This window comes from Rana temporaria, chromosome 2 (genome assembly GCF_905171775.1).
Source record: "Rana temporaria chromosome 2, aRanTem1.1, whole genome shotgun sequence".
Lineage (NCBI taxonomy): Eukaryota > Metazoa > Chordata > Amphibia > Anura > Ranidae > Rana > Rana temporaria.
Genome location: NC_053490.1, coordinates 464095860 through 464120287, shown reverse-complemented (window position 1 = coordinate 464120287; position 24428 = coordinate 464095860). Strand labels below are relative to the sequence as shown.

The window sequence follows — 24428 nt, the reverse complement described above, 5'->3', positions numbered from 1 at the left end:
TTGGACACAGCTGATCACTTGGGTAAAGACTGAGCCATGTCATCGTCTCTATCTACCGAGATCGTTGTCGTGTCGTGTAATATTTGTCTTGCTTCATAACATCAATATCCGTTATAAAATCAGGTGGCATGGATGGTGAGTAGATTCAGTGGTTCAATGGGCCACTTGACTGGACTTGCCCCCCAGGCCTAAAGCTGCCAGCCCTCCCCTGGTTACAACAAATAAGAAAGAAAGGGGGTTTACAAAAATGTAGTTCAACAAAGCTTATCGTCTGTAAAACACAAACACTAAAGTTCGCAAGATTAAAGCATAAGAAGGTACACAGACAGTAGTGAACGGATCTGTCCTCAACACATGAGAAAATTCCCAAAATAGATTCTAACATGCAACGAGCCGAAATCCAGGTGCTATGGGGGAATAAGGTCACCATGAAGAGGAAATTTATACCAAATGATCACATGTGGAGGGGGAATAACAATCCGGCAAACAAGCTCCACCAAGGGAGTACGGCCAGAAAGGTCTAGGGTTCCAGGCAAGGAGTGGGGAGAAGACCAAGGGACAGAAAAGAAAGGGAAGGGAGAGGAAAAAAATATGGGGGGGGGGGGGGATAAAAGGTGGTCAATCATATTAGATTACACAGGACCGTAAAGTGGTGGTAAATTCAGTGATCACAATTACTGCCAGCCCCTCTGTTATAACAAGCTATACTACACAGTGTTTTTTTTTAATTCTGCAGCTAAATACCTTTTTTCACATAGCTGATATGCGCTCACAAGACCGCCCGCCGCTCTCCTCTGATGTCAGCTGGACAGTCATGTGACCACACAGACAATGGTATTTAGCTGCAGAATAAAAAAAACACAGATATACTGTGTACTATACAGTCGTATGCAAAAGTTTAGGAACCCCTGACAATTTCCATGATTATAATTTATAAATATTTGGATGTTTGGATCAGCAATTTCATTTTGATCTATCAAATAACTGAAGGACACAGTAATATTTCAGTAGTGAAATGAGGTTTATTGGATTAACAGAAAATGCGCAATATGCATCAAAACAAAATTAGATAGGTGCACAAATTTGGGCACCCCAACAGGAAAATCACATCAATATTTTGTAGAGCAGAAATAACAGCTTATAGAGCAGTGGTTCTCAACCTTTCTAGTGTCGTGACCCCTTGATAACCTTTCACAAATTGTGGGGACCCCTAACAGTAAAATTATTTTCGTAGCGTGGAACCCTTACTACAGTGGTGTCTAGCAGCAGTGACACCTATGCTAAAATCAGGAGATAGGGTCTCCTCCAGCTCCTCCCACCTCACAGTCCTCACCAGTCAGTGGATCTCTAGTCTACAGCCCCCCAGCCATGCCCTGAACTGAATTCCCTGCAAAGAGGCTGAGTGGGTGGCCTCGGGCTCTAGGAACAGCCCAACTGGGTGGCCGAGAAAAGGCTGGGAGAGCGGTGTGGGCTTCAGAAACAGGCCAGGATTTGGTGACCCCTGGCAAATCATCATTCGACCCCCAAGGGGGTCCCGACCCCCAGGTTGAGAACCACTGCTCTAGAGGCTAGACGCTTCCTATAGCCTGTAATGAGTGTCTGGATTCTGGATGAATGTATTTTGGACCATTCCTCCTTACAAAACATCTCCAGTTCAGTTAGGTTTTATGGTTGCCGAGCATGGACAGCCTGCTTCAAATCACCCCACAGATGTTCAATGATATTCAGGTCTGGGGACTGGGATGGCCATTCCAGAACATTGAACTTGTTCCTCTGCATAAATGCCAGAGTAGATTTTGAGCCGTGTTTTGGGTCGTTGTCTGGTTGAAATATCTACCCCCGGCGTAAGTTCAACTTTGTGACCGATTCCTTAACATTATTCTCAAGAATCTGCTGATATTGAGTGAAATCCATGCGACCCTCAACTTTAACCAGATTCCCAGTACCGGCACTGTCCACACAGCACCACAGCATGATGGAGCCTCCACCAAATTTTACTGTGGGGAAAAAGTGTTTTTCTTGGAATGCTGTGTTCTTTTGCCACCATGCATAACGCCCCTTGTTATGACCAAATAACTCAATCTTTGTTTCATCAGTCCACAGCACCTTATTCCAAAATTAAGCTGGCTTGTCCAAATGTGTGTTTGCATACCTCAAGCGACTTCGTCTGTGGCGTGTGTGCAGAAAAGGCTTCTTTCGCATCACTCTCCCATAGAGCTTCTCCCTGTGCAAAGTGTGTGAAATTGTTGAAGGATGCACAGTGACACCATCTGCGGCAAGTGGATGTTGTAGGTCTTTGGAGGTGGTCTGTGGACTGTTTTTGACCGTTCTTACCATCCTTCGCCTTTGCCTCTCCAATATTTTATGTGGCCTGCCACTTCTGGCCTTAACAAGAACTGTGCCTGTGGTCTTCTATTTCCTCACTATGTTCCTCACAGTGGACACTGACAGCTTATATCTCTGCGTTAACTTTTTTTTGTAGCCTTCCCCTAAACCATAATGTAGAATGATCTTTGTTTTCAGGTCATTTAAGAGTTGTTTTGAGGCCCCCGTGTTGCCACTCTTCAGAGGAGAGTTAAAGAGAACAACAGCTTGCAATTGGCCACCTTAAATACCTTTTCTCATGATTGGATGCACCTGTCTATGAAGTTCAAGGCTTAATGAGCTTGCCAAAACAATTGTGTGTTCCAATTAATCAGTGCCAAGTAGTTACAGGTATTCAAATCAATAAAATGACAAGGGTGTCCAAATGTATGCACCTGTCTAATTTCGTTTTGATGCATATTGCACATTTTCTGTTAATCCAATAAACCTCATTTCACTACTGAAATATTACTGTGACCTTCAGTTATTTGATACATCAAAATGAAATTGCTGATCCAAACACCCAAATATTTATAAATGATAATCTTGGAAATTGTCAGGGGTTTCTAAACTTTTGCATACGACTGTAACTTGTTATAACAGAGGGCCTGGCAGTAATTGTGATCACTAACTTTACTGCCACACAGCATAGCGGCAGGAGGGGAGGGGCAGATTTGGAGCTCAGTTCACACTCTAGGAAAAGACCGGCAGGGAGGGAGGGGGAGAAGGAGAGACTCTAAACACAGGGGGATGATGGAGGCACATAAACTGACCACGGTATCATGGAACAGCAGCCATGATTACCGTGGTCAGCACACCTAGGGGGACAAAGGAATAGACAGGATCAACCAGGTATTTTACAGCATAGAAGGGGACAAATGACACCGCACAAGCACAACATGCTTTAAAGTGGAACAGTATCTCTTTTTTTTTTTTTAAGGATCACAACCTCTTTAACTAGTTGCCGCCTGCTCAATGTCAAATGATGCGGCCACGGCGTATTGCTAGGACACGGCTTGACCCTGATCTCTGTAAAGATCAGCCTGATCTCTTTGACCATGTGATCGGCTTTGTCCAATCACAGCCAGTCACATGTAAACACAGAGATGCCGGTAATTGATGCTCCTCGCCTCACACTGAGAGTGTGTGGCGAGGAGAGCCGATCAGCGGTATCTCCACGTAGGGGGACATCTACACATGTTATCAGGGCACTGATCATCAGTGCCCTGATTACAATATAGCAATATAGTGTCACTAATCAGTGCCCACCATTGCCCACCAGTGCCAGCAATCAGTGCCCACCACTGCCCACAAGTGTCACAAATCGGTGCCCATTAGCAATGCCAGTCAGTGCTGGCTATCAGTGCCGCCCATCAGTACTGTCCATCAATGTCCATCACTGCTGTAGATCAATGCCCATCAGTGCAACCCACCAATGCCCATGAGTACTGCCTATCAGTGCCCACCAGTGCTGCCTATCAGTGCCCACCAGTGCTGCCTATCAGTGCCCACCAGTGCCCATCAGTGCCACATATCAGTGCCCATCAGTGCCACATATCAGTGCCCATAAGTGCCACATATCAGTGCCCATAAGTGCCACATATCAGTGCCCATAAGTGCCACATATCAGTGCCCATAAGTGTGGAATATTAGTGCCTCCACATGAGTGCTGCCTCATCAGTGCCCAACAGTTCAGCCTATCAGTGCCCATCAGTGCCGCCTCATCAGCGCACATCAGAAACTAAGTAAAAAAAAAAACGTTTGTTTTCAAAAATGTTGGTCTTTTTTTTGTAAAAAATAAAAAAACAAGCAGTGATTAAATACCACCAAAAGAAAGCTCTATTTCTGTGAAGAAAATGATAAAAAATCTGTTTCCGTGCAGTGTAGCACGACCACACAATTGTCATTCAAAGTGCGACAGCGCTGAAAGCTGAAAAATGGCTTGGTCAGGAAGGGAGTGTAAGTACCCTGTAGGCAAGAGGTTAGGGGCATCCACCACATTATAAGCTGCGATATATAAAAATTTTCTATATGGGTTTATTACTGCATTAGGAACCATTTACTAGCATTGAAAAGTGCAGATATGAACTGTAACATAATGATATTGTGATTCATTAGATTAGGATGAAAAAAACACATTCCAGAACTGTAGCATGAAACCCAACACCACCGTTCCAATTTAAAAAGCCTTCCATAAGCGAGGTTCGATGGACCAACACTCTTTCCTTACCATAAAAGACGATTATTTCAGGAATTTCTATACACAGACTAGAGATTACACAGAGATTGTAATGTAGGCTGGCCAGAGTGCAAAACACCTATCATGTGGCATCCCTGTTATGTACTATTATACACTTTTTGAAACTAGGTCAGGAAGGTAAGCAGAGATCAGCATAAAATGTATTTACAAGTTATGGCACCAACATCCCTTAGACATAGCAAAGAATGTTGTTTGGGATATGGGACTTTAGAGGTGCATTATCATATAAAAAATCACTCAAAATGTATATAAAAAAGTATACAAAAATATTTATTAAATAAGCAATATCATAAAACTGATGTACACAGTACGGTCATAGCCGTAGGTATACACAAACAACCTACTATTGACAATGAATAACTGTAATCGCATACATATTTTCATCACGGTTATATTTTTTCTACATGTTTCGCCATGATGGCTTCTTCAGGAAGAAGGTAAAGGATTTGTTTATTAGGTATGCAAGATCTACAATCGATCAGCTTGAAATGTGTACAGAAAAGAAAGCCATCATGGCAAAACATGTAGAAAAATATGAACGTGATGAAAGTATGTGATGAAAGTTATTCATTGTCAATAGTAGGTTGTTTTGCGTACACCTACGGCTATGACCGTACTGTATCCATCAGTTTTATGATATTGCTCTAGTAAACAAAATTGTATATTTTTTTATATACATTTTTGAGTGATTTCTTATATGATAATGCACTTTTAAAGTCCCATATTCCAAACAACACTCTTTTTGAAACAAGGGTAATCTTACTGTAGAGCAGTGGTTCTCAACCTTCTAGCACCGTGACCCCTTGATAAAATTTCCCAAGTTGTGGGGACCCCTAATGGTAAAATTATTTGCGTGGCAAGACAAGTAATTTGCGCCCCTAACCCACAGACATATAGCGCTCCCAGAGTCCCTTCCACTCATAGTGTTAAAACCCCTTATGGTACGTTTTAGGATGTTTCACTCTTTCTCTTTGTTCTCCTTTCTTTCCCTTGTATCTCTTCCTTCACTAACTCCTTGGTGGGAGGCCACAGGAACATACCAGCTGGGGGGCCGCAAAAGGCTGGTAGAGCGGTGCCGGCTTCAGGAACAGCCCCGAATTTGGTGACCCCTGGCAAATCATCATTTGACCCCCCGAGGGGGTCCCGACCCCCAGGTTGAGAACCACTGCTGTAGAGAGTATTCAGAAAGAACTCAGACCCAATCATACACTGACTGTGCCAAAATGACATTCAGGTGTTATGTCTTCCCTCTGAGACAATTTTCAATGTATTTGAGATCTCTGCACAGCTAAAGTATGTGTTTTAATGTATTACAGGTATCTATAATACTGTAGCTGTAGCTCCAACAATTTATGCAGCACTTTACATATTGTACATTCACATCAGCCCCTTCCTCCAAGGTGCCATATACATTCACATGCTAGGGCCAATTTAGACTGAAGCCAATTAATGCCTACTAGCATATTTTTTTGAATGTGTGTATAACCTGGAGAATTGTACCTAGATGAACTTGTGTCTTTTTTTAACCTGACTAACTAGGTAATTGGAGAAAACGGCAACATGCACAGGGAGAACATGCAATCTTTATGCAGGTCGTTTTCTGATTGGGATTGCAACTAAGGACCCTAGTGCTGCCACCCTATTATTTCCATGAAAATAGGCACATAGTTTTAACAAAAGCGTGATTATGTTATAATATTGTGTTACTATCACAAACAACTTGGCATATACAGTATAAGTATGGTGCACAGAACCCATGCAGAAAAAAAAGAAGAAACTAGGAACCCAAATGTACTTGCCTTCTTCAAGGACATCCGATGGAAGCATTAAAATACAGGTAAAAACAAATTAGACAGTTCAATACTTGCAATCAAACAGCTACATTAGTATATCTCTAGAATTCATTATATGGGAATTTACAGCATTTACAGTAAAAAACAATGCAATGTGTAATGGAAAACTTAAGTACCTTATAGTAAAGAAGAATGCAATCAATACCTGTGACTAGAAAGTGTATTATAAATACAAAACAGACTAAAAGCATGAGAAAAACAAATATGTGGATTCATGAACTGATACATCTTCACAGCTTCTTTGTATTGTATCGAGTTGTCCTTTTAACTCTGCTAATGGAGTCTTTGTAGTATTTTATCCTGTCCATCGCAAGTAGAACACAATGCTGGCAATCATCTCATTCAGCAGGGACGAACAATCCTCATCCTTTTAAAAGCATTAGTGCCGTTGGCTTTTTAATTAATGTAAAACATTACAGTATGATATGGGGAAAGCCTAATGGAAAAACTCACGTGCATAACTATGTTATAGGCATTTTTAATGCCAATTTTATCTGAAAGAAGGAAATATTTTACTATATGCTTTTCATTAAACACTTTACCCCCAGGCCAATTTTGACATTTCTGTTATACATGTAAAATTTGGCTTTTTTTTTTTTTTTTTTGCTAGAAAGTTACTGAGAACCTCCTAACATTATATATTTTTTTGAAAGCAGAGACGCTGGAGAACAAAAAGTTGTTTGCTGCAATTTTCTGTCCATCATATTTGCACAGCCATTTCTAAAACCCATTTTTTTTAGGAAAAATACACTGTAATGAATTTTAGTCCACCCAAATACAAAATAATAAAAAAAAATGTTGGTAAAATATAAAAGTTGGTGTTATGAGTAAATAGAAACCTAAGATGCAGTACTTTAAAATTGCCTACGCCTGGTACCCTAAAAATCTCCATGCTTTAAAAATCTTTACAGGTGGTCTAGAATGATTGCTCTCGCTCTGATGTTCGTGATGATACTCCACTTGTGTGGTGCAATCACCATTTACATATGCCTGCAAGACTTTTTTACATTGTTCCTTTAATTTTTTTTATCAACTTTATTGCTATCACAAGAAATGAACAACATTCCTTGTGATAGTAGTAAGCACGACAGGTTCTCTTTATGGAGAGATTTGGGGTCTATAATACCCCAGATCTCTCTTCTGCCCTCAATCAAATTAAGATCAGTTTGGTCAGATATTGTACAAGTCAAACTAAAACTGGAAGTGACTAAATCCCCGTTCCTTCTGGTTTGATCTCACAGAGGGAAGGGCCCCCCTTCCACACCCTGTAGAAGTGATCAAGCAGCTGTATAGCCACTTGGATCACTTCTACAAGAAAGGCCATTGCCTGCTGAAAATGTTGATACTTGGATGATTCTGCAGGTGTAGTCATCATCCCTATATATCCACTTAAACTCAATCATGTATAGGTTCGATCTAAAGGGTTGAAGTGGTTAATGAAACAATATCAACAGACATGTCATTCCCATCAAACAAAGCAACACATACATGTCAAGTAAAGACGCATAAAGGCACACTGCTGTGATAAACGTACAGTATATTTGTATTATAGTGCTGTGTGTCAAGTGTTCAGAATGTGATTTCATAATGAATATTTTTATATACTAGTCATCCCTTGACTGTAAGTTCAGTGGTTTATAGACAGCAGAGGGTTTTTTTTCTATTACCAATGTGCATTGTGCCTTGTTTCCTTGCTTGTTTTTTTCCATTTAGCCTGTTACAGGAAAAGTTAATTTTTATATCATGTGCACAACACGTTTAAGGCCTCGTACACACGGACGGACAGTCCGCTGAAAACGGTCCGCCGGACCGTTTTCAGCGGACATGTCCGCCCGGAGATTTCTGTCTGATGGTTGTACACACCATCAGACAGAAATCCGCGTGTAAACAATATGCGGGGACGTGGCCGCGCCGTCGCCGTGACGATGATGCGGCGACGTGGGCGGCCCTGGAAGTTCAAAGCTTCCACGCATGCGTCGAATCAGTACGACGCATGCGAGGGATGGCGGCCGATTGGACGTGTCCGGTGAGTCTGTACAGACGACCGAACACGTCCGACAGACAGGTTTTCAGCGGACAGGTTTCTTAGCATGCTAAGATATTTTTGTCTGCTGGAAAATGGTCGGCTGGACAAATGTCCGGCCTAAAACGGTCCGATAGGCCGTACACACGACCGAACTTGTCTGCTGAAACTGGTCCGCGGACAAGTATCAGCGGACAGATCCGGTCGTGTGTACGGGGCCTAAGTGAGATTATTCAATACGTTATATGATTATACTTATGTGATTTCCTTGTTATCATTATTCAGCATATACAAATTCAACAGATGTATACATCATCTCACATTATCTAAATATATGTGGAGCCCATTATCTACAAACATTTCATCCATTAAGCTCTGAAATACAGACAGAGACAGGCAACACTGTTCTCAATATTCTGGCCTACAATTGCTCTTTAAACTGAAACAGTAATAATAAAGGCCCCATTCACATGGAACAGACACTTCGTCAAGTGGATCCGCCTGCTCAGCGGGGAATCTGTCCGCTGATCCCCGCTGAGCAGGCAGATGACAGGTCCGTGTCCTCTCTGCATAGCAGACACAGCCTGCTCTTTTCTAAGACAGTCAGATGGAAATGGATTGCCCATCTGTTTTCATCCGACTGTCACCCGATCCATCTGTCTGTTTTTGTCGGCTCGGATCAATTCGGATGCAGGCGGATGTAAACAGACACATGTCAGTTTACATCCGCCTCCTCATAGAGTACAATGGGTGCTCAGATCGGGTCCTCCTAAAAAGCGGACAGGTGGATCAGATCAGTCCACTGGTGTGAATGGGGCCAAATGCGGGAAAGGTGCATCACTGCAGGAGAAAACTCAGGCATGACTTGGACAGGAAAAAGAGCACATTTCCTGGTGGCCCCAACCCTTGTGTTTCTGGGTTTTCCTTTGTACTTGAGGTAAAGCTTAACTTTACAAACACCCAATCACATGTAAGGAAAATAAAAAAAACATAATTTTTACTTGCACATGATTGGATGATACAGTCTATTTAGTAAGTCAACCCCTGTGTGTGCATGGGCACATAAAATAACATGGAGGGGCAATTAGAGGCAGAAAAACAAGCCAATAGATACCCTAAAAGCAGTGTTTTTAATGCTCAGTGTGTGTGAGTGACCACAGCACACCAGTAGCTGCATATCTGTATATGACACACCTGTGTACAGAATATCAAATCCAAAGGAATCCAGACAAAAGATGCTCAGGGTCACGTCTGAATATCTGAGATCAATGCAATAAAAAAATTGATGGATAAGACTAGCCATAGCCTCACTGCTAGTTCTAGGTTACTAAATCTAAGAGATGTAGGAGAGTCAGTATAACAGCCAGGTCTTCCATTTAGGAAGAGTAAGCAATGGCAGCCACGTGTTTCTTGTGACAGGCTTACTTCAAGCAACTAAAGCTGTAATGAGATCACAAAAAAATATAGGGGTAGTAGAGCTGCTGTGACATTAATATAGAAACTGCTGCATTATTAGTACGTACTGTACAATAAGACAGATTATTAATCTTTAGGGAAATCCTTGATTACATTTCAGCCCTGGTTTACACTGGTGCGATGCGGGAAATGCACAATATTCGCTGCGTTTTCCCACATTGCACAGTGTCCATGCCATCTGTTGCGGGTGCCAATGTTAGATTAACGACACCCTGAAACAGATCACAAAATGCAGTGTGATTGCCAGAATAGCATTGCATGAGTGTGAACACCCATGCGAAGAGATCAAGGTGCGGGGGAAAAAAATGATCCTGCACCATTTTGGTGCGGATGCGATGTGATTTGAGCCATACAAAATGTATGGTTCAAATCACACTGCACAGACATCGCATGTGATGTGCATAGGAATGTGTTGCGATTTCTGTGATTCACATGTGGTGTTCGGTGTGAACCTGGGCTCATACAGCAAACAAGGCATTTAAGCATCATTACAGATTTTAAGACTACATTCTAAGATCTACATCTCATTCGTCTAGTACAAGGACCCCCAAACTTTCTAAACAAAGAGCCAGTTTACTGGCCTTCAGACTTTAGGCTGGTTGGACTAAGGCAAGTGGAAGTAGAGAATTTCCTGGTGTCCAGTGGGAGTAAACAATGCCCCATCTTGTCGTGTTGGTGGGAGGACCAGTGCTTCATATTTGATGTCAGTGGAAGGAATAGTGCCCCATCTTTGGTGTCAGTGGGGGGAGGACTGATGCCCTTTCTTTGGTATCAGTGGGAGGAATTGTGCCACCATTGTTGGTGTCAGTGAGACGAATTGTGCCACCATTGTTGGTGTCAGTGGGAGTAATAGTGGCCCATTACTGGTGTCAGGGGGAGGAATTGTGCTCTTTTGGTGTTTGGTCTTTATGGTGTCAGTGTCATCAATCACCATTGTTGGTGATTGAGACAGGAATTATACCCCATTGTTGGTGTCAGTGGATGGATTGGTGCCCCAAGGGCTGGATAAAGGCAAGCAAAGGGCTGCATTTAGCCCCAAGGAGACCACTTTTGGAAACTGATGATCTAGCAGAATCTCCTTTGGAAATCTGTCCTATTGAGGGCCTAAAGTAACCTAAAGCAACTTAATTCACCAAAGACCTACAATATGGAACTACAAGTCTTTCCAAAAGATAACATAATTATTGTCAAGGTGTTTAAATTGCTAAAATCTCAGAAATGTATACAACACCAAAATGCAGGAACACATAAGCACTAGGAGAAGGCTCTATTAGTCAGCAAAAGGGTCTTTGGTCCAAAGATAACTGTTTATTTTTCTATAGATGTCACATTTCTTAAGCCCCGTACACACGGTCAGAATTCCTGACAGGAAAAGTCAGATGGGAGCTTTTGGTCGGGTATTCCAACCGTGTGTATGCTCCATCAGACTTTTTCTGTTGGGAATTCTGACAGAAATAGATTGAGAGCTGGTTTTCAATTTTCCCGTCGGAATTTCCGACTGACTTTTCCCATTGGAAATCCTGATCGTGTGTACAGGGCTTAAAAGGGATAGACATGGGGACTTGTAAAAGTTTTGAAGATTTACTGCATATGTTTTCTCTATTTTTCCCAGACATACACTTTAATCTTACATCACTCATGAAGTTCAAGAGGTGACCGTGTAACTCCGCACATAAATTGGTAATTTCCCTTAACGTTAGTACACAACAAGATGTACTCAAAACAGGAATTACAAAGCAGCGTGACAATTAGCTGGGAGCATGGCATTGGTTCCATAAAACTAAATTTGTACAATAAAAGGACCCGTCATTATGCATTTGCTTTCAGCAGTTTACGAGCAGTTAATGAAGCCGGCAATATTTAGATCCTAATAATATGGCTCATCTCCCAAGTCTGCAATGCTGCACATAAATCTGTATGTGTAGGTCTACTGGGAAGGAAGCAACTTTAATGTTGTATCTTAAAAAGGAAAAAAAAAAGCTCCTGGCAATGATGGCCTCATTTATAAGTAACAAGAAAAAATAAAGCAAATGTACAGTACATTGCTGTTTGCTGAGCTTTCAGACTAAACGAGAATGATCTGCCCCATGCTGATAAAGAATTTCAGTCCTAGACAAACTGAATGTCGTTCCTTTATCATGACTTAGCATCTCACCAGGTATGAAAATGCAGTGTTTACATACAGACAAAGAACAAACTGTTATCAATTTGGAAAAAAAAAAGTCTAAAGAGTGATGGAATAATCTGTGGCTTATTCTCATACATGGGGAGGAAATTTCAGCATATCAAAGGAGCCAAAGGAAGAGTCTGACCCTTAACATTTACTGCTTCTTTATCCAAGCACAGGGACAGAATTAAAGTAGATCTATAGTCACATCATAAACTTTAGAACCCCCGATGCCCAACGTATGGCCCCACCAGCACTCTACATGCGACCCACGGGCTATTGGGCACCAGTCAGAAAGCAAAGTGGCAGCGGGGTGCTGGGCTCTCAAAGGTTCTCAGTGTTCCAGCACCTGGCACTGAAACACAGACTGTACTGTGGACTATTTCTGGAGTTATCTCCAGTCACAGTACAAGTAAATTCCCAGCCTGGGAAGAGAGGGGAGAGCGGCGCGGGTGAGTGTGAAGGGGCGGGGGGGTTAACACTTTCACGGCCATGATCACCAGTAGATAAGGCGGGGTGGGGGTTAAAAGTTTCACTGCCTTATGGAGGACAATTGGTTTTGACTTTTGGTGGCCAGCTAGCTAGAGAGCCATACCACATCCATTTGGAGACATGCTTCCATTCTTTTGTAGTTTACTACTTTTGTTGGAACGATGCCTTCCTCTATAGGGGCCTTTAACCCCATGACTTGTCCTTTACTAGAATCACAAGTGGATACTTTTCTGTTTGTTATTTTTATATACCCCTCAGCTGTTTCCAGGTTCCCTTGTTCTGATAAAGCTTTGGACATTGTGATTGTTAACCTTTCTGTTTCTTTAAATAAAGTTTACCTGCCATGACCACAAATACGGGTGGAAAGCGTAGGGGATAATACCTTTAAAGCCATGACCACCAATGCAGAGGGAAGGGGATTACCTGTTACTGTTGACTACCAATACAGGGAGAATGGAAGGGTTAACTTGCTATGACCCACAATGCTAGGGGGGAGAAGGGGGTTAACGTTCACTGCCACTGACCACCATGTGTGTAAATGTTAATTTGTGTTAATGTTAGTGACGACACCAATGGAGGGCAGTTATGATTGTGTGTACTCCAACTTTTCAGTGTGCGCTGTGAAAAACTGCAGTAAAAAGTGCAGTAGGACAGATTTTTTTGCGGCATTGGAGGCAAGAAAATGCTAACATTTTGTGGCCTTCTGGAAGTGTTGGCGCTGCACTTGAGACCCTCTATAATTTTCCAGTTGACCACCACTGCTTTAGAACATCATCACTGTGATCGTAATACAAGCAATACTTATTATTGACAATCTAATATAAGCTTACTTGAAAATGTACTTTAATGTTGTGAGTGTTGTCTGTCTGCTGGCCATCTCTTTCCACAACTTCCTGGATTCCCTGCATGCTTTGCAGCTTCTCCTCTGCTGTTTACTTTCAATGTTTAAGGACTATATATCCCATGGTACCTTGCTGCCTGCAAGCAGAGATCCCTGTACTAACTTCCCCTCCTGAACCTCCTCCTCTCAGCACCTCTGTAGTTTAGAAGTCAGGTTCTGTGAAATGTGTGACACAGCAGTGCCTACTCACAGGGCATAGTGAATACAGGCATACCCCCCTTACAGACACTCACTTTATGTACACTTGCGAGTACGAACACACCCGCGAGTGTATGTAAAGTGTCTCACAAGTATGGACAGTAGCGTCGGGGGTGTGGCCCGCACCCCGCTGTCACCAGGCTTGCATGTCCTAACAAGCAGGGCACACTTCCAGGCACCGCTCATCTCCACACAGGGCAGGAACCAGCATTAGGCAGCCGCTATTCAGTGTCACAATCTCCATCAACATCCTCGGCTGGCCCCTCTGTCCCGCCCCATATATTGCCGCTCAGTCCAGTGTCCTCCCTTTGCACAGAGCTCTCCGGTCCATACTTCTGCTGGAAAAACTCCCAGCACACTGGTGCAGCCTATGAGAGCCGGCTTCAAGGAATGACTGAGGACACCACAGGCTTGTCTCCCAGCCCTGCCCCTACACGGAGATCTCCCTCAGAGAGCCCTTGGAGTGGAGATTTGGCTTCCCATGCTGATCATCTGCTCTGTGCTGCTGCTGAAGGGAGTTAAAGCAACAATAAACAAGTGCTGGGAGGGCGGCTGGCCACAGCACTCTATGCTTTTCACAAATTACAACAGTCAGTGGACACAAGTGCCATAGCCAGACCATGCTGACTGGAATCTACATCAACCTAGAAATTACTCAAATACAATGTAAAGATTAATATATGATTTTACTTACAATAAATATGTTTTAAATCTCAGCTGTTGTTTTGGGCATAGTATATATGAGCAAATTAACCTCTTTACGTCAGCACTTAAAATGGGCTGTAATGCCCATGGCTGGTAGGAGGGGTTCACAATTGAGCCGCACTGTGACTGGCTGCACAGTGCTGACGCCATCCTACCAGCTCCCAATTGTTGCCCATCTAAATTACTCTCAAACACTGGTACTTGACCCTGAGCTGCCACAGACCTGGGGGCGCTCCCCAGAAAAAGGTAACAACGCATCTATGCGTATAGTTGTCGTAGGAGGAGTTAAGTAACAACTATGGTCAAAATCATAAATTCGATATGCAAACATGGTTGCCAGCTGATTTTGCTAGACATGTGTGACCTATATAAATGTAGCTTACAACTTTGCAGAGTTTTTTTGTTTTTTTCACTCGATATTTACAGCGATTATGGCAAAATTATTCCTATCTAGCCCTGATGTCTGTTTTTACTGGACATTACCAAATACCCATTCCCTGAAAGATATGTCCTTGGCATGAACACACACATCTCTGCCGCAGACACATTGCCAGCAGCATAATCACCAAGGAGGGACTTGTACTTTTCCAGTTGGAATCATTAGAACCTCTAGTAAAAGGTAAATGGTCTGTTAACAATTCACTTACTTGTGAGTTGTCACCATTTATTTAATTATTTTTGTGACAAAGGCCCTAGAGTTATGATTAGCTCTGGCACAAGGCCAGTGCTGCATGGCAAGTGTAGGATGTATAAATCACGGGTGTTGCTAAGGACACTGGTTTCAGTGGGAAGTTCATTATAGGTTAACGGAGATAATTATGCAGGTGTGTACATTGTAAAGAGCAACCAAATCACCAAAAAATCCCAAAGACAGCTGAGCTCTACTGAGCACTTAAAATGCACCATTATTATATTTTACTATGCACCACACACATGCACACATACCCTTATATACTCTCATTAGTGGACTTTAAAATGAGACCAAAACTTCAAGCATTCGCCTCATCTAACTTTTCAAGCTTTTGATTATGTCTGTGTTTGCATCAAGCTTGTCTGTGCTTATCTTTATCATCGGACTGTTCACTCTGCTATTGGCAATCTGTGTTCTGTCTTCTAGACCGGAATCTGGACTCTATGGGGTAGATTTACTAAAGCCAAATGGACTGATCATTTTGCAAGAGACATTGGGGGTTATTTACTAAAGTCAACTCCCCTTTGCACTACAAGTGGAAAGTGCACTTGAAATTGCACTGAAAGTGCACTTGGTAGTGCAGTCGCTGTAAATCTGAGGGGTAGATCTGAAATGAACGAAAGCCCTACTGATTTTATTATCCAATCATGTGCAAGCTACGGCTGCTCTCGCGGCTCCTCCCTGCAAGAGCTAACCCCTCTGGAAAGCTTTCTCCCGAGGGGGTTACCTTGCGGGCATGCACCCATGTCATACATTCGGCGTCCATAGCCGCCGATTGTATGACTCGTCCCCACCCCCGGCGACCACGTCATTGGATTTGATTGACAACAGCAGTAGCCAATGGCTGCGCTGCTATCAATCTATGCAATGAAGAGACAATCAGCCATGGGGAGAACGACGCGGGATCGCGTCCTCGGAAATCCGGGGCTCAGGTAAATAAAACGGGGGCTCCGAACACTGCATGGTGTTTTTTCACCTTAATGTATAGGATGTATAGGGTCCACCTTTAGGAGATCCCTGAAAACTCATTTATTCAGGGATGCCTATCCTACACCAATCCTAAGAACTGTACCTAAACCATTCGCATCAGACCATCCCCCACAGCTATTGCCTTTCGTACCACCTCCCCCCTACCTTTAGAATATAAGATCTACAAGCAGGGCTCTCCTGTCCCTTCTTTATTGAACTGTATTGTAATTGTGTCATCCCCCCTCTACATTGTAAAGTGCTGTGTAAACTGTTAGCGCTATTTAAATCCTGCATTATAATAATAATAATTCCGTTCTATTAGATTAAAGTTCAGTCTGTGCTCAACTAGTTTTGCGCAGGTCGCGCTTTTTCTGAAGCTAGACATATAAAGACAGGTAGAAATTCTTGTGGAACAGGGCACAACAAACGAATGCGGGCATAAATGAGCCATACAGAGCAAAGGAAACAGATATGGGGGTGCACTCAAAGCAGGGCAGACCCAGGGATCTAAGGTTCTAAGGGGGACATATTGTCATCCTATCTTCACTGAGCTGTTTTAGGTAGGGAATTCAACCAAAGCAGGCCCTGACCATGCTGGAGAACAGCTAGCTGTGAAGACCGGTAGTATGCTCCAAACAATATGTATTGATCAATTCCAAACCCCAAAACTGTCACCAAGCCATCAGGTAGATCAAGCCTGCCAGAAAGCCACAAGTTTTTATTGTGCAGCACTAAAACCTTTGGACACCAACATCATCGGCTGATAAGTGGCACCTCAGGCACCTGCACAGTGAGCGCTCTGCCCTGGAGTCACAGAAAATGAGGGAGATCAGAAATGCTGGAATGCAATCAGTACCAGTGTGCACAGGTATATTTGCATTGCAAAAATAATCTTCTTCAATGTTGGGTGTTGGATGTCGCTACGTTATGTAAAATTATTAGTTTTCGTTTACATTTTGAAATGTGGCCTTGTGCATAGTTTTGAAGGGTGTCTTGATTTATAAGCGGTTAAGAAATACTGATCTAAACAAATCCATGAAAATAGCCACTTGTTTTAATTAAAATAATAAATCCCAGTAACACAAGTAAACGCAGTTAAACACAAGTAAGCAAGTAAATATCGCTTCAGATTCCTCTTGTGTATTATATGGTTTCTATGATCACATTACAAATTACTTGAAGAACACCCACTTGTTTTCATTTGTAATATATTGCTATGATGCAAGTGTTGTGGTTGAACAAGTAACACAAAAGCACTTCACCGTTTTTATGATGTACTGAACACACAGCTTCTACTGCAGTGCTATAAAAACACATTAGATGTTCAAAAATCATTTGAGTACTTACCTGGGAGATATTTTGCAGCCATTCTGTATGAAAGTACCAAGTTTTCCAGAGGCAGCTAGCATTAGTCCCAGGTATGGAGGAGAAGGCTTCATAGGTCTGGAGGAGAATTCTGGATGGAACTGCACACCTACAAAGTACGGGTGATCTGCGGGGAAAAAAAACGTCATCAAAAGTTTTTCCATACATGACAGGGTAAGCAAACTAAAGATACCCAAAGACATAGACAAAATAGGATTTAGCACTTTTTCTGTTAATGATTCAGAAGCAGTAGGTTTGCCCAAAAAATTAGCTTTTTATTTAGCGAGGAATCTTGAATCCTGTACTATCCGACTCTGGACTCTTATCGGTTAACTGTCTCCATGAACTACAAAACACCTCTCCGTGTTATGGAGAAGACAGGGAAGAGTTATGTAGTCAAAACACAGGGTTATGTAGTCCTAACCAGGGCTTTTTTTTCTCAAACAATAGGTGCTGGAACTCAACCATGACCCCCCCCCAAAACCCCTCCACCCACACACACCCTTCAAATCACATCAAATAGTGGGTGTGGTAAATCAAATTTCATGAATAGTAGGAGGGTCTTAAAGGGATTGTATTACATACAGAGTGCAGAGTTCAGGGGGGTTACACACAGAGGGCCATATTCTGAGTAAATATCCGCCTGCTTCGCTTAGGGCACTTACACTCCGCTGTCCCAACTTACTGGAGCAGGTGTTGTATTCCCCAACCACTTGCTCCATAAGTTGGGACAGCGGAGTGTAAGTGTCCCGGCGTAGCCTGGCGGATCTCCAAGGGGGCGGCTTCTATTCAAATGAAGCGCGCCCCCGATACAAAAGAACTGGGCATGCGCCGGGCTGCAAAAAGCCCAGTGCGCATGCTCCAGTTCTCGGCGGAAAACGTCAATGACGCCGACGTGTGCGTCATTGACGTAAAGTCGTATTCAAGAACGACTTACGTAAACGACGTATCCGACGAAAAAACACGACGGGGACCCGACGCCATCCGTAACATGGCCTACGCGAGACTTGCGGAAACTTACCCCTCATATAGCAGGGGTAAGTTTCCGCTTACGCAAACGACGTTAGCGACGGTTACGCGACGCGAACTCGTTCGTGAATCGGCGTAGAAGGATCATTTGCATACGCAAATGACTCCTTCACTTAAATGCCATCTAGCGGCAGCCGGCGTCATTGCATTTAAGATCCGCCAGTGTAAGTGACTTACAGATGGCGGATCTTAAGTGTATCTATGCAAAAATGATTCTGAGAATCAGGAGCATAGATACACGAGTCAAAAAAGGGAGTTACGATGGAGTATCCTGAGTTACTCCATCGTAACTTTACTCAGAATATGGCCCAGAGTGCAGAGCTGTCACTTGTAAAACACAGAAACCGGACTTATGTGTTTACAAGTGATTGTGGTGAGCAGACCCCCCCCCCCCAGGGTGTGAGCCAGAGGTGGTGGAACTGAGTTCCACCAAGTTCCCCCTGAAAAAAGCCCTGGTCCTAACACAGTATGCTCAGTATAGTTGTCACCCTAGGACAAGATGTGAGTAAATAGCAGGATTACCAGGTTAAAATAAAGTGTATAAAAAAAGAAAATAAATACAGCCACCACATCTAAGGACCGAAGCTGCAGTCAGTTTCTGTTCTTGGATTTAGATCAAGATTAAGGCTGGGTTCACACTGCAGCACGGGGCGGCTAACAGCAGGGGTCTGGTGCGTCCCCATTCACTGTTTCAGGTCTGATTTTAGCCCAAATTTTTGGCTGATTTGACTCTGTGGTGGGGTCTATCTGTTCCGGTAAGGCCCTGTACACACGATCAGTCCAAACTGATGAAAATGGACTGAAGTTCAGTTTCATTAGTCCAAACCTACCGTATGTATGGCCCATCAGACTTTTGTCCTTCAGACCAAAGTTTTAAAACTTGCTTTAAAATCGGACTGATGGACTGATGACCGATCGGTCAAAACCATTGGTTAGTACGCAAAAGCATCGGTTCAAAACCCGCGCATGCTCAGAATCAAGTCGACGCATGCTTGGAAGCATTGAACTTCGTTTTTTTAGCACGCCGTTGTGTTTTACGTCACCGCGTTGGACTCAATCGGATTTTTAACTGATGGTGTGTAGGCACATCAGACCATCAGACTTCAGCCTTCAGTCCGTTTTCATCAGTTTGGACTGATCGTGTGTACAAGGCCTAAGAGTCCTTATCTCACAGGTGGTGATGGTCCACGTGGTGATTGCAAGATTTAAATGAACACAATTGTTTGTCTATCGACACAGCGGTGACTCGGAAAACATTAATTTGGGATTTTCATCACGTCATTTTTTTATTCCACACATTAAGTGGACTTTATGATGAAATGTTTTGGACTTTATATAATTGATTCACCATTTGTGTTTGTACAGTCTCATATTTAGCGCGGAAAGTCATTTATTATGTTTGTTAAATAGTTTGTCTTGCTATTTCTTGTCAGCAGCTAGCGCTCTATACCTGGATAATTGGGAAGAATTACAGCGCCCGCAAATAAGTATAATAAAATAAATGACAGACAATAAATGCAATAATTCATAAACAATTTATGAGAGTCCAAAAATTGTAATATGTGATGTGCTCCAATATTAAAGTGTAGTCGTGCTCCAAAACTCAGGGTGCACCACACTCCCTCCTGTGTGCCTACTCATGGGATGGAATGGACGTCATTTCTGGTTCCGAATCCACGAGACGTCACTTCCGGTCTTTTGCTCGAACGCTCGTTGACGGTTGACGGTGTTCACATGCTGTTGTAATATTTTACTGGATTCAGTACTTGTCCACTTGCGCAATAAATTTCTTGGTCAACAGTACGTCACTATGGCACCTTTCCTTTTTTTTCTGGTTCGTGGTCTACATTTGATGTTTACAAATTTCTGAGATCTTCTTGATACACCGTTGTGATTTAGCCATCCCTGGCCAATTTTTCAAAGCCTGAACGACCCCCAGGCTGAAAAGCTAAGGGGTCCATTCCATCCGGTGAGTGGGGACACAGGAGGGAGTGTGGCGCACCCTAGGTTTTGGAGCACGACTACAATTTAATATACATCACATATTACAATTTTTGGACTTTTTTTTAATTGTTTATGAATTATTGCATTTATTGTCTGTAATTTATTTCATTATACTTATTTGCGAGCGCTGTAATTCTTTCCAATTATGCATTTTTTTCAAGTGTTGGCACTTATGTACAGCAGCTGCGATTTCACTTGTTACACCTGAATTCTTTTATTTTATTTTACTTTATTCTATTCAGCGTGAGTTATATATTTAGTTATATATTTTGTTCACAAGCGCTCTATACCTGCCAGCGCAATTTCTACTATGGGTTTGTGCAGATAAAGTAAGTAAACAGGAACTGGCTTTTCCATGATTGGATGACTGAATATTCACATCATTTGGTGCGTATAGATGCTTAGCTCCATCAGTAAATCAGTGCAAATGTTTTGCACTTGTTGTGACATTTTGTACTGGAGCACAGAGGGGGGTTAGCTTTGCTTCTGGATAAGGCTAAATAAACCCCAAAACATTATAGAAACATTAAATATTAACCTTTAAGTTCAACGACTTCCATTCTCTGTCCCTCTGTGTCATGCCCAACAAATCTTAAGCCTTTTTCTTCAAACTGCTGTGTTAGCTCTGGGTTTACCTGTGCAGAATGATGAAGATTTGTCACAGTCTATCAAAGCTTCTCTCTCCTTGACTGCAAGTATGAAGCACATAAAGTGTGATAATGCAATGCTTACACCATGAAGGTGACTTTCACAAGTCAAAACTAGTTACATTTCAGCACAGTACATGGTGATGAGACAGATTTACAACAGACAAGAATGAGCAAGACCCTAAAGAAAAGGTAAAGCTTTCTATTCCTGGGTCAGTCTGACACATTTGCATTTTCCCTATTAGGTTTCCATTATGTGCTTGTTACCGCACCTCTTCACGATACACCTCTCCTTCCAAATTGTCTTCTGCTGGAGATCCTTAAAAAAATAATCTATTCCTATGTCATTTTGGAAGTAATCAATAGACATAGCTTACAAAAGTGCAAAGTACAATGGAGTACCAGGAGCTGTAATTTTTGCCACTTAGAAATTTTCTGCGCTGTTATGACTGCTGTACCTAAAATGCAAGGTCAGCTTTTTAAATGGGCCTCCTCCTCCTGAAGTGCAGCATACAAGTTAAATAATTACCTGTAGGGGGGAAAAATTAAATAGCAAACCTTTCACAAAGCTTCCTAAGTGAGGGTGAAGTCATCTTTCTTATAGGAAGATTTGGGGAATGTAGAGTTCTCCCTGAAAAGTAGCTTCAAGAACTGTGATACAGCATCTTCTCACAAGATTTAGAGAGCTAACTATTCCCTGGAATTCATGGCTAGGAGGATGACAACATCCTCTGCAATATGGAGGAGGAAAGGTAGCATACTATCTAACTTTTTGTGCCCAATAGTTTTTTTTTTTTACTTTTACTCTGCATTTTAACAAGGGCATTAAAAAAGTACACGATGCACAGAGAATTTTAACGAAAGCTGCTTAGCTTGGACTGCACCATTACGCCTGTCCATACTTTGCACTTCATACTGCAGGTAGTACTATAATGAAACCCTTTTATTACATCAGGGCTCAAAATTTCAAGTCCTGAGCTACTAGCTAGGCCTTAAAAGTTACTCGCCACCAGTTGCCCCACCCAACCTCTACCCTGCCCTCATAAATTATGACACTGTTAAATGTTTTATGCAGAACTAAGTTACAAAAATAGCATGCTGTGCAGCTTATCAGTTCCCATCAATGCAGCCTCATCAGTGCCCATCAATGTAGCCTCATCAGTGCATTGGAGCTGTTCCAGGAAGCAGAGCTTAGTTTGACTGTGGCCCCTGGGCAATTCAAATACAAGCTGTGTCACAGTGGGAAATCCAAACTCTGTGATCCCCTCCCCCCCCCAATCTGAAGCAGCCCCACACTCGCCCTTAAGTTTTTTTTTTGAATTGGAAGATTTGAGGGCTGTATTACATAATGTACATTTTCAACACATGTTTTTGCCTTGTATAAAAATGTTTCATAATTTCCATGATCTGTATTTATTAAGAAACAAAAGTATTAAATACAGTTTTGTCTGACAATTCATATCTTTAGGTTTAACTGAGCTGATTTTCTCTTTTGCACCCAAGCAAGTTCTAAAACACATGGTACTGAAGCACAGTAATGTGAACTACATTCAATGACTTCTGCTTATTTTACGTGTTTCCTGTAATTTACCTACAGCAAGGTATTTTTTAATCTATAATATTATAATGTCCACAAATCCAAGGAAGAGAGAATATGACAGAATAATCATATAGAGCAGTGCCGTGACCCCTTGATAAAATGTACCCAAGTTGGGGGAGACCCCTAACAGTAAAATAATTTTCGTATCGTGGGTTGTCAGCACCCAAGGCAAGTAATTTGCGGCCCAAACCCACAGACATTTAGCGCTCCCCGAGTCCCTTCCACTCATACAGTATTTAACCCCCTTATGGTACATTTTAGGATGTACCACTTTCTGTTCTCCTTTCTTTCCCTTTTACCTCTCTCTATCCTAAATTTTGTTTTTGTTTTTTTCCTAGGGTTGTCCCGATACCGATACTAGTATCAGTATCGGTGCAGATACCGAGCATTTGCCCGAGTACTTGTACTCGGGCAAATGCTCCGATGCTTAATCCGATACTTTGTCAGTGGTGCTTCTGTCCCCCTGCCGTGTACCGCTTCTGTCCCCCTCCATGCTCTGCTCCTGTACCCTGCCGTGCTCTGCATCAGTCCCCCTCCATGCTCCGCTCGTGTCCCCCTTCATGCTCTGCATCGGTCCCCCTCCATGCTCTGCATCTGTCCCCCGCCGTGCTCTCCTCGTGTCCCCCTCCGTGCTCCGATCCGGTCCCCCTCCGTGCTCCGCTCCGGTCCCCCTCCGTGCTCCTCTCTGGTCCCCCTCTGTGCTCCTCTCTGGTCCCCCTCTGTGCTCCTCTCTGGTCTCCCTCCGTGCTCCTCTCTGGTCCCCCTCCGTGCTCCGCTCTGGTCCCCCTCCGTGCTCCGCTCTGGTCCCCCTCCGTGCTCCGCTCTGGTCCCCCTCCGTGCTCCGCTCCGGTCCTCCGCTCCCCTCTGTGTACCGCTCTGGTCCCCCGCCGTCCTCCGCTCCCCTCTGTGTACTGCTCCGGTACCCCGCCATGCTCCTCCCCCTCCCCCCTCTGTCCCCGATCTTTTTTTTTGTCAGTGATCACTGACTGTCCATTCATAACTGAGCATAGTAACTATGTTACAATGTCTCAGTTTATGAATGGAGAGGACCCGCTGTCTCCTTTACATTCATCTACAGTGCAGTTGAGCCTGCAGAGAAAGGGACTGGGGAATCTGTGTCCTTAGTCTCTTTCTCTGTCTCAAAGAGGAGATATCAGGGGTCTGTTAAGACCCCCAATATCTCACCAAAGCCCCCCCAACAGGGCTGATAAAAACAACAAAAAAATTGTAAAAATAATTAAGTTAAATAAAAAAAAACACACTGACACCGCTACCCCCCCACCCAAAAAAAAAAGAAAGCATTGTAAAAAAAAATTTTTTAAAAGAATATTTAAAAAAAAATTATTGTAAAAAAAAGGGCTTGACAATGCCTTACTGGACAAAAGGTCTAAGCAAAAAGTTTGTTACCAGAGCAGATCTTATATCTTCCTCTCAGAACCCTCAAGAGCCTTGAATGTTTGATGATGAATATATTTAATCTGAACTGTTAACAGTATCTTGGAAGTCTTTTCTTGTACATGTAATATTAACCTACACTGGTGTCCAACGCTCCACCACATCACCTCTTCATCTATAAAATATTAAGTCAGTTCACAATGGAGAAACTTGACAGCCATGATGTGAGAACAACATGGATACATTAAAATGTCCCAATATTTCTTCACTTTCCACACTCAGCAACGTT

The 24428-nt window shown here is 42.7% G+C and overlaps 1 protein-coding gene across 5 annotated transcripts in view; it reads right to left on the bottom strand.

The window, feature by feature from the left end:
- CTPS2 (CTP synthase 2) overlaps nt 1-24428 on the bottom strand; it is a 414745-nt gene that overhangs the window by 56412 nt on the left and 333905 nt on the right. For 4 of the 5 annotated variants that reach the window (XM_040338655.1, XM_040338657.1, XM_040338654.1 and 1 more), the window contains 3 exons: nt 21036-21132; nt 17447-17591; nt 5409-5411 (listed from right to left, as the gene is read on the bottom strand). In XM_040338655.1, the coding sequence (XP_040194589.1) occupies nt 5409-5411; nt 17447-17591; nt 21036-21132 (245 nt within the window). The remainder of the gene's footprint in view (nt 1-5408; nt 5412-17446; nt 17592-21035; nt 21133-24428) is intronic. The other variant, XM_040338656.1, reaches the window with a different exon arrangement.